Below are 11,888 nucleotides of genomic sequence, written 5' to 3'. Positions count from 1 at the left end.
ATGTTTCGGTCTGCTATTGATGAGAAGAAAGCATTACAAGTGCTCAAACATGTTTTTTTTTTGAATTTTTAAGAGATAGCTTTGCTTATCAAAAATATTGTTTTAGTATATTTAAAAGCATTAAAGTAAAAAAACGTTCTTTTATACATATACATATATATAAATTTACCTATAGTTATATACATATATACTATATAAAGCTAGCTTTTGAATCAGAAAAAAAAGGAGTTAAAGAGTTTAAAAATGAGTTTATAATATAAGTCTTTTGGGAATAATGTTTTGTAGATTTTGTTTGAAAACTTATTCACAAGGAAAAAAATGATAAAAGACAAAAGTTTTAAATGTTTTAAAAATTATATTGAATTTTTGATCTTCAAAATCAACTACCCCAACATCACATATCAAGAACCGTTTCTGTCAGCGGTTTTTCGTAAAAAATGCATATAATTCTTTATAAGGCGGATAATTATGAAATTGTGTTGATTAAATTTTTTGTTTAAAAAAAACATATAAATAATCAAAATTTTTAAAAATCAACATAATTTTTGAAATCTACATAAAAAATTTCACAAATATAGTATACAATAATGGGTAAAAGGGTAAATATTCTTGATCTGCAGGAGATTTCCTAGGTCCTTTATATTTTGATATTTCTAATGTAAAATTTACATAAAGATAAACATTTTCTTGAAAAAAATTTTTCTTCTAGCTTCAAAAATAAGAAAATTACAGCCGTTTGAAATCTTTAAGTAAAAAAAGACCTAAAAACAAAGGTTGTTAAATAAAAGGGTGAAGGAAGCGAAAATTGACTTAGACTTATAAAAGGTCGGAAATTCATTATCAAACAGGGGACTTGCACAAAAAAATTTAGCCCTCTAGCTCTGACAGGAACTGAGATAATAAGGGGGGCGTTGAACGCCCCCCCCCCACCCCCGACCGATTAAGGTGCGGCAAGGGGCCCGATTGTAAAGGGTTAATGTAACTTTTTTACTACATTTATTTTTAATTTTTTCAATTTTTTAGGTATTTTCCTTATAGGATTTCAAACAGAGTGATAGAATAACAGGGAGAAAAAACAAAGTGAGTTGCAGTGTAGATTTGCTTTTAAAAATTAGTTTATTTGCCAACATTTTCCTGCCAACTTTCTCCTCACCCTCAAATGGTTAAAGATTCAAAAATAAAACAAATATATTCTGTTCAAGTGTACTCTGGTTGAGAAAAATATTGGAAAATTAATCAGTATTATTCTGTTAGTGAGTAAATTCATATCAGCTTTTTAAAAGCAAAGCTTTTATATAATTAAAGTCTGTCTGTCTGTATGTAAGTTTATTATTCTGGCAGAGTTAGCTCTTCTGGTTAAATTAAACAGGTTAGAATTGTCCTATTAATTTCAAACTTTGCATAATGATTCCTATAATAATTAGGTATGGTTTTTGAATTGTAGCAACTTTATAATTGTTACTAGAAAGTACATCTAAAACATGATGATTTTTTATTTATTCAGCTAATTTTTGGGATTCTGATTCCTATTACAACAAGGTACAGTTATAAGCAAATCATCTCTATAAATAAGTTGAAAATGTCCTTAAAAATTCTCCTGTATTAAAGAAGATTGCAACAAATTTACTTTACTTCAAATTTTTTTTAGACCTGTGTTTAGTATTCTTCTTATTAAGTTCTGATACGCTACAAGTGTTTATGTTCGTTTGTCCTACATTTCAGAGGTTTTCTTATATGGATGTTGCCAAATGAGGAAGTCTGTAATAAGATATGCGCCAAAGGGCAATAATAGGTAAATTTTGTTAATTCTATTATAATTCATGTATAATCATATCCATATTCCATAAAAAATTTAAGGTGGGAGTTTGTACACTTACAGATTTCATCCTGGGACTTTCCCTCTAGGGGCTAGTGGAGCAAAACAGCTCTAGACCAGCAAATTTTGTATGTAGTCTATTACTGTAATCATAAACATATAAAAAACTTAATTGGCGTCGGCAACCGCCGTAAATGCCGAAAATGGCGGTTTCCGTTATTTGCCGTTTTTCGGCGATGGTCAGAAAAATATTTTTTTGTTATGTAAACTAAGAGTTCGTCCTAAAATTTGGTTATCATAGCTTTAGAATTGGCCGCTCTACAGCTGTTTTAATATTTAGCGGCTGGCAAAAAATGAAATAAGGGGGGAGGGGGGAAGTTAGTACACTTATAGGAAATGAAATTCAATAGCAAATTTTGCCCTGGCTTGTTTTTATAGTTATCAACCTAATTCTTTTTGTAAGCTCTCTTACATGACTGGATCTACCCATAAAACTTTAAAAATTTAATTTTGTGACTTTCCCTCTAGGGGCTAGTGTGGCAAAAGAACCCCCCAAACACTAAAAATTTAGGTTCTGAGCTTATTTTTAGAGATATTGAGGTGATTTTTTTTTTCCAGAAAACTTTTTTAACATAACCAAACTAAGTAAACATTACAGATTTCATTTTGGACTTTCCCTCTAGGGGCTAGTGGAGCAAAAGACTCCCAAACAGTAGAAATTTTAGTTCTAAGCTTATTTTTAAAGATATTGAGATGATTTTTTTTTCAGAAAACTTTTTTAACATAACCAAACTAAGTAATCATTACAGATTTCATTTTAGAACATTCCTTCTAGGGGCTAGTGGAGCAAAAGACCCCAAAACACTGAAATTTAGGTTCTGAGCTTATTTTTAAAGATATTGAGATGATTTTTTTTTGTAGTAAACCTTTTAACATAACCGTACTAAGTAATCATTATAGATTCATTTTGGAACTTTCCCTCTAGAGGCTATTGGAGCAAAAGACCCCCAAACACTAACATTTTAAATCTGAGCTTATTTTTAAAGATATTGAGATGATTTTTTTTCCAGAAAACTTTCTTAACATAACCAATTAAGTAATCATTACAGATTTCATTTTGAGACTTTCCTTCTAGGGGCTAGTGGAGCATAAGACCCCCAAACACTAAAAAAATAAGTTCTGAGCTTATTTTTAGAAATATTGAGATGATTTTTTCCAGAAAACTTTTTTAACATAACCGTACTAAGTAATCAATACAGAATTCATATTGGGAAAATAGAAATAGAAGAATAGAAGCATATTCTGAACCCTTTTTTTGTCAGATCTAAGAAGGAACATTTCTAGCAGACAAAAGTATTGTTTACTTTCGACTCAAGTTGATGTGGATTCTTAAGAAGTTATAGACTCGCTACTCGATAGTGAGGCAAAATTATTTTTGTGAAAAATCATCCAAAAGCACATTTAAAATCTACAAAAATTAAACAAAATTTTTTTAATCGATTTTGGAGGATTTATCACAAAAATAATTTTGCCTCACCAGCGAGTAGCCAGCCTAACTTTTTTTTTAAGAATCCACCTCGTTACTAAGCTTTCAAATTTAAACGAAATTTTTGGGCAATTAATTCTGATTCCGCAAAGCTTTCTACTAAGAAAATATACTGTTTACAGCTGACTTTTATGTATGTATGAAATGAAAAAAAACATGCCTTCGTAGCAAAATGTGTACACAATTTCAACCAATGAGATCCAATGTAAATTCCGATGCGATTCTCCTATTGGCTCAATCAGACATTCCCTCTCTTTCTTAGTACCTTTATTATTGGGAATTTCCTTTTAGGAGCTAGTTGAGCAAAAGACCCCACAAACATTAAAAATTTAGGCTCTGAGCTTAATTTTAGAGATATTGAGATGTCAGTCCATCTGTCTGTCAGTCTGTCCATCAGTCCATCAGTCTGTCAGTCAATAATACTTTTGGGAAAATGTGATTTTCTAAGCTGCCATTTAATATAGAAGGCTAAAATTATTTGTCAACATTTAATTTGTTGAAAAACTGCTTAATACAGGATAATGTTTATGGACATACTTACATTTTTAGGACTTGATTATAGAGTTGCTTCGCTTATAACATTATAGTTTGTTGTCCCAGGAATTAATACACCAAAAATCAGATCAATCGGATGATTAGATCACAAAAAATTTGTTGTTAAAAAAGTAAAAAAATCAACATGTTTAAAATGGACGTACGGACATTTTGGTAATGATTATAGAGTTGCTACGCTTTCTACATCTTACCTAACTATTAAAGGAATCACCATTCAAAATTTGAAATCGATAGGACAATTCTAACATGCCTAAATTAACGAAAAAAGCTATCTGTTACGGACGGACGGACCGACCCTAATTATAGAAAAGCTTCGCTTTTAAAAAGAATATTTAGCAATTCTCATAAGAAAATAACAGGATGTTTGTTTAAAAGGGGGGAACTTCAACGCCCCCCCCCCCCCCCAAACCTATTAAGGTCCAGAAAGGGTACCGACCGTTCAGGGTTAAACATAGAGTAAATTCGCTACTAAAACTTAAACTCTAAAGTCATCCTAGATGTAACACGAATGTTATTTAGTTTCCTGCGAAGTTGTCTCCGATACAACCGCTAATTTTTAAAATCAAATTAATGTTTTTGATATACAAAATAATAATCCTTTAATAATTTTTAGTGCATTTAAATATAGAATGTAAATATTCTAAATAGAAAAAAATAATTTCTATCTAGGCGTTGCAAAGTTTTAAGTTCGCCAAATTTGAGATATGCCAGAAAGCCGGACCCACCTTTTTCCCCACAACCATCACTTGGATCTTACACCAGGTTATCATGTACTCTAATAAAGTGCTACTAGTAGCTGGCTATAACAACGACCCCTTCTCATTCATTCCTTTATCCAATCTCCTCCCCTTATATTAGATGAACGAACTGACCAATAAATGATGTCTATGCCAGCAACCTAAATTAACGACAATTTTTCCCCTGTCATAATATCCACGTATATTTTATTAATCATTTTTAATACTTATCTAGTACTGACTTTTTAGAAGCTAAATTAAAAAAATCAACCACTGCTCAATTCAATTAGTTTTTAAACCCATTTTTTAGCTATCAACCGGTGATATTTATTTATCGCATCATATTAAAGACAGCTTTCCGCAGATATTAAAAAGAAAAATTATAAGATGAAAACCAGTTTTGTTATCCCTGGGCTATGATTTTATGACAAATTGTCTGTAATACGATGCTATACATGATTTTTCAGTATTGCTGAGAACCGGTTCTAATCCACCGGATATTAATCGGTTTTGGAAGTTATACTGGAAAGTTTATTAATATTTTGAGAACCATGAAAAAAATTACAGTTTAAAAGAAGAAATTTAAGTAAGCAACTTCAAATGTTGGTATTTTGGATATAATTGAAATTGTTGTCAATGTGATGTATAGTCCCTTTCTTCCTGATTTAAGAGCAATGCATGTATTTTATAGTTTAGCTTTTAGTTCTTGTGTCAACCGTTTCGGAGCAAGACATTGCTCTGCAACACGACACGAACATAAAAGTGAACAGTTGTCTTAATATTAATATTATTATTGTATGTTAATCTTGTCTTGAATTAATACACTTTATAAGAATATTTAGTTGTTTGTTCTTGCTATTGCTACACGTCATTTTGGCGCAGTAGTGTAGTACGAATCTATAGCTCAGATTTTCTTTTAATTGTATTATTTCTTTGCTTTTGGTTTTTGTTCAGGATATTTGTAGTGACCAGGATGGACATTTCTGAATGGAGGAAGATGTCTCAGGTGGAGAAGGATGAGTACATGATTACTTTTTGGGGTACGGTTAAGAATGAGATTCATGCTATTGGGACTAAAATTGATAATGTGGCGGCGGAGCTGGGTGGGCGTATAGCGCCACTGGAGACGAAAATTCAAGAGTTGACGGATAATGTGGATACTAATGTTGCTGCGGTTACTGGACTGGCTACTCGGATGGACGATTTAGAAGATCGTCTTAATAAGGTGGTTGAGCCTAGTGTTGATAATGATATCAAGACTGAGAATGTGACCGTTGTGGATGAGTTTATGACTGGCCAGCAGCGAATTCTTGAAAAGATTGCCCAGCGGAATAGTTTGAATGATCAGCAGAATGGTTCGAATACCCAGCAGAATGGGTCGAATAACCAGCAGAATACCCAGCAGAATGGGTCGAATAACCAGCAGAATACCCAGCAGAATGGGTCGTATAACCAGCAGAATGGTTTAAATAACTCTATGCCGTGGCAGAGGACGGCTGGTGGATCTGGAGGATTTGGAGGATCAGAAGAGAAGCCTAACCTGTTTGCTGGTGGTTCTCGCCCTATTTTTGGTGGTATGCAGGGAAATGAAGATAAGATCATTAAACTTTGGGAATTGTCTAGGGTTGATGCTGTGGATAATATCTACAATGGAGTTCTCATGTGGTGGCCAGCCCTTTCTGAGGTTGATGCGGAGGATTTTAATACGCTCAATTTTTTTGAAGCTGGACTGAGTGATTCGCAGGTTAGTTGGTGTAAATCTCTTGTTTATGTACCAGATAGATCTCTGTATGTTTCACAGGGGGAGGAGAATGTGCATAGGTACAATGAAACGTGTGCTAAACTTGATGATCAGTTCAGAAAAAATGCGCCTGAATTTGCGGTTGACGATGATGTGATTTTCTTTGATGATTATTTGGAGAGATTTTGGATGACTACTAGACGTTATCATATGACTAATCATCAAGTGTGTAAGGAAATTTTGTTTGATAAATGTGTGGGTGTAAGAACCGCTTGTGGTTATACACTAAAACCTGCTGACATGGAGAATAGACAATTAACATTAAAGGGGTACTTGTGTAAAATGCGAGAGACATTTTTACCACCCGACATGAAAAATGTGTGTAAAGATGCGTATTTGAGTGTTAAGCAACATGAGAATGATAAGATTGATGCATTTTTTGATAAGATACTATCTTTCTGGAAACGTGCGTATCCGAAACCAACTGATGATATGTTCATGGATTTCTATTCTCAAGTGTGTAATGTGGTTTTATCTCCACTTTTGGCTAATCAGATGCGTCAATTTGCGTTGGATTTGGAGCGTGACGGACAAGTGCGAATGATAACGAAGTTTCGGACAGAGTTAATAGTTAAAGCACAATTGATTGTTAAAGGGCTACAATTTAATCAAATTTCAGGGTCAATGGCTAGAGGATGTACAACAAACCAGATGGCTTTGGCTAAAACGATGGTTGGAGGCGTTGGTTCCAAGTCAAATCCTGTAACTATTGATCAGGTTAGTGATGAAGATAATTTGTCATATGAAATAAATCAATGTGAAATTGATTTAGCTGATGAATTTGGTGGACCAGCTGAGCTTATTCCTTTAATTGGCGCAATTCAAGGTGGTTTTATTTGTTATTATTGCAACAGAAAGGGTCACATGATGAGGGATTGTTTTGATATTAGAGATAAAAAGTTGCCTAATCCTAAAGGAAAATACTTTTTGCGGTGGGGAAACAAGCCTTTTGTTCCTTATAAGACGGGGCAAAAGAGTTTTAAAAAGAATGAAAATAGTATGGATAAAAAGAAATTGGTTGGTGAAATTGAAGGAGAGGTGAAAGAAGGGGAGGATACGAAGGAAGTGGCGCATGTCGATGGTTTAGGGGCAAGCGATTATGAAGACGATCTTGTAGCGGAAGTCGAGGCATGGAATAATGCTATTATAGATGACATTTTATGGTTTTAATGTTTTGAATGTATTATAATCATAAAACCTTATTCTATTTTCTACTTGTTACGCAGCATTGTTTTGATTTATGCGCATTGTAAATAAACAACAACAAAACAAAATTAATGATAAAGAGTGAACGAAGCAACTCTAATTTTGTGATAATTTATTTTGATGGTTTATTTTGAATTATGAAAAGATAACATATTGTTTATAAGCCTATATGAAATTATGAGATTATGTTATAATGGAAATCAAAATAATTAATTTAGTTTTTGATTATGTTTTGTTGAATTTAGGAAAATTCATTTTTGTTTCAGACTGTTGTGGAGTCTAACAGAGATAAGAATAATAAAAAAGTGAAAATGAAAAACGAATTAGGAATACAATTTTGTAAAATTGCTATTGAAAAATATTAAATTGAATTTTAAATTGAATTAAATTTGATAAAAATGTGAAATTAGATATTTGAAAAGTATTAAATTTTGATGAAATGTGGAAAATTGTTTTAAAAGATGAGTCAGTTATTGTGATTTAAAGTATTCGATTTTAAAACAATTATATTGCGATTTAGTAATGTTGATTCAGCAAAATTTTTAATGAAGTTTAGAATTTCATGAAGCAAAATTGTTATAATGCATTAGATATAATCGTGGAGAAGTCTCTTTCTATGAAGGAAGGGAGGGGCTGTCTCTCGGAGCTGGTATGCACAAATATGGTGGAGCTGTCTCTTTTGTTGGAGGAGAAAGGGGGAGTGAACATATTTGCAACGAAGATTGCACTACCTCTCAGAGTTGGTATGCGCAGATATGGGGGAGCTGTCTCTTTTGTTTGAGAAAAAGGGGGAGTGACCATATTTGCAAAGAAATTTGCACTATCTCTCAGAGCTGGTATGCGCAAAATGGGGTGGTGTATAGAGGTAGCTGCAATGATTATCGGGCGTGGAGCGCGCCATGCGCAGAAAGTTGAGCTGCGCAGAGAAGCAAAGCTGCGCAAGAAGGTGCTCTCAGGTATTGAGATATATAGTTAGTTGAATTTCGACTTTTAAACCTTTTATACATCTCAGTTTTAATCTGACAATAATAGTTTTGTTAGGTAATATTTTATTGAATTTCAAAAGAATTGAACTTATGATATTTGGAAAGATTAATTTGTTTGGTGATTGATAATATTTGATCATGTCATATTTCTTATACAACTTCTTTTATTGTGTTACAAGTTTATTTGTTCAGTGAAAACATTTATTTATGGCATCTAAAATAATTGTATTTTATTTTAGATTGGCTGAGAAGAGTGTTTGTGGTGATTGGGAGATACTGTCATCATTATTTATTTGATGGTGAGTTGTTAAGATTTTGTTTCATGTTGTTAACATTTGATTATATATATATATATATTGCTGTTCGAAAAATAGTCTTGTAAAATTTGTTATATATATATTAATATCGATATTAATTCTTATGTACAGTGATTTATCCATCAAGTGGCATCTAAAAGTTTGTAATATTTTAGATTGGTCGGAGAGAAGTTTTACTGATTGTGGATTAACAAATAGTTTGGGGAGTTTCTGTTGGCCGGAGAGAAGTCTTGTTGATTGTGGATTAAGAGATATTTTGGACGTTTCTGTTGGTGGATGAAATATTGTCGGTGAGTGAATTGTTTTATTCAGTTATTTTGTTATTTGTTGTAGACAGATAGATAGTTATTTGATAGACAATTGGATAGTTACAACCTCATAACTGTTGGTGTTAGTTAGATAGCTGTTTTATAAGTTTCATGAAGATTCTGAGATGGCGGCTGGAGCGGCTGAAGTCTATGTTCCAACAAAGATTGGTGGCATGGAAATCCTGACCTTAATTGATAGCGGCAATGCAAGAGGCTGCCTGATATCTCAAGTGTTGGCTAGAAAGCTTGATTGTGTGATTGAAGAAACGGATTCGAAAGCAACAGGCGTGCAGGGTTCCAGCATCAAGATTGATGGTGTTGCTCGGAATGTTGAATTTCAGATTGGAGGTCACAGTTTTCAAGAAGATTGCTTTGTTATTTCCGGCATGACTGTACCTATGAACCTAGGCAGTTATTGGCTGAACAAAAATAACGTGAAGACGATATTTGCCAAAGACGGCAACAGGATTGAGATGCATGGAATCAGTGTGAATTTAGTAGCTAAACGGAAAATTGTAGTGAAGAATTTGGTTCATACAGTTTTGGAGAAAATGGAGAAAGCAAGAACTAAGAAACCTGAGATTAATGTAGCTGAGTTACAAGACCAAAAATGGATTTGCTCATTGAAAAATCGAATAGAAATTCCTGCATTGAGTACAGTGGTGGTAGAAGTTTCAACTAAGGGAAATATGCATGAAGGACAGTTGTGTTATATAGCTCCTAGACAAGGTTACTGTAGCCGAAACAACTTGTTGATAAACGAAGGAATTACTGAGGTGGGAAAGAACGGTAAAATTATGACTAAAATCACGAATTTTGAAACTGTTAAGAAATCTGTTCCTGCTGGTACTTTGGTTGGAAATACTAACGAGGTGAAAGTCCGTTTTGTCCTGGACTACCGCTCGTTAAATGAGATAACTGAGAAGATCTGTTACCCTTTGCCTAATATTGGTGAGCTATTTGACAAACTTGGAGGAAAGAAGATTTTTACGTCTATTGACCTAACTTCAGCGTATAATTCAATGCATTTGAAGGAATCTGTCAGGAAATATACAGCATTTTGTTCTAATGGACGGCAATATTGCTTCAAGAGGCTTCCGTTCGGATTGACCAATGCTCCAAGTGCATTTGTAAAGTTGATGGATAGAGTAATGGATTTGAGTCCTGAATTACGGGCATTTTGCCTAGTTTATTTGGACGATGTTCTTGTATATAGTATGAATGTGGAGGAACATCTGGAGCATTTGAATACTCTACTACGAACATTCTGTGAAGCAGGCCTCAAGATTAATCTTGGAAAATGTACATTGTTTGCAGAGGAAGTGAAATTTCTGGGCCATATTATAAATGCAGAAGGCATATTTATGGACCAAGCATATATTGAAAAGATTAAGAATTGGCCAGTACCTGAAACAGGTAAAGATATTCAAAGATTTACTGGTTTCATAAATTATTATGGTTCATATTTCAAGAATTTTTCTGATATTACGGCACCATTGAACAAATTCAGAAACAGTAGTAAAATAGAATGGGATGAAAAAAGTATGGAAGCCTTTACAAAGACTAGAGAATTGTTCTGTGAAGAAATAAGTAAATCGTTCCCGGATTGGAGGATGGAGGCTGAACCATTTGTGTTGGATACAGATTGGTCATCTACAGCTATGTCTGCGGTGTTAAGTCAAAAACAAAATGGACAAGAGAAGATGATATCGTGTTGGTCACGTGTTTGTTCAACTCATGAAGCCAATTATGCAGCACATAAAGGAGAATTATGTGCATTAGTAAATGCTGTTGAAAGATTTGAATGTTATTTGAGACACAAGAAGTTTATCGTGAGAACTGATTCAGCTGCATTGAAACATCTATCTACTTGGAGGCAGAAAGGATATTTTGTTGGTCTCACCATAAGGTGGATAAACTTTTTATCCACCTTCAGTTATGAGGTTGTACATAGGCAGGGCAAGATGCATACTAATGTTGATATATTGTCACGTACTGCATTAAAGGATAGTAAAGATAGGATATCTAAATTATCGACAGACGAACAAGGAGAGTTAATATTGGATACTGTATATCAATTGGAAGATCCTAAATTATGTCTTATTGCAGGAATTGGAGCAGAGACGGCCAGTCAAATATCATCCAGATTGAAGGCGAGAGAATTTAGTCGTAGCCTGGAGAAGGATCCTGTTTTAGTTGAGGTGAGGAAATTTATTGTAAATAATGTCAAACCTACGTCCAGAGAATTGTCTCAAATGCCTTATCGTGGTAAACAAATATTAAGATTTTTTGAACATTTGAGTTATAAAGATGGTTTAATTATCTTGACTTCACCTATGCGGCTCCAGAAAGAATTTCAATTTATTGAACGGGTAGTGGTACCTATTGGAATGTACAATAAAGTTTTCTTGTTAGCTCATGCAGATGTTACAGCGGGGCATAGGGGTTATTTGGAAACTTTGAGCAGGATTAATCGTCACTTCATTTTTCCCTATGTGTCTAAATATGTAGCGGCGGCAGTTGCAAATTGTGTCATTTGTTTGAATAGACGTAAAAAACCTAAACATAATCATAATATAGAATTTTCTCCTTTGGCTGGGGAAGCTATGGCAGAGT

The 11,888-nt window shown here is 33.6% G+C and overlaps 1 protein-coding gene across 1 annotated transcript; it reads left to right on the top strand.

The window, feature by feature from the left end:
• Positions 1–8,248: 8,248 nt before the first annotated feature.
• On the top strand, positions 8,249–10,126 carry LOC145327221 (uncharacterized). The gene is made up of 3 exons (XM_080170799.1): positions 8,249–8,617; positions 8,887–8,946; positions 9,120–10,126. Exons 1-3 carry the CDS (start codon positions 8,500–8,502, stop codon positions 9,242–9,244), a joined length of 303 nt encoding a protein of 100 aa, XP_080026925.1. The 5' UTR covers positions 8,249–8,499; the 3' UTR covers positions 9,245–10,126.
• The last annotated feature ends 1,762 nt before the right edge of the window (positions 10,127–11,888 follow it).

This window comes from Acartia tonsa, chromosome 8, assembly GCF_053477335.1.
Source record: "Acartia tonsa isolate MP-2025a chromosome 8, ASM5347733v1, whole genome shotgun sequence".
Classification (NCBI taxonomy): Eukaryota; Metazoa; Arthropoda; class Copepoda; order Calanoida; family Acartiidae; genus Acartia; species Acartia tonsa.
This window is presented reverse-complemented; position numbering and strand designations above follow the sequence as displayed.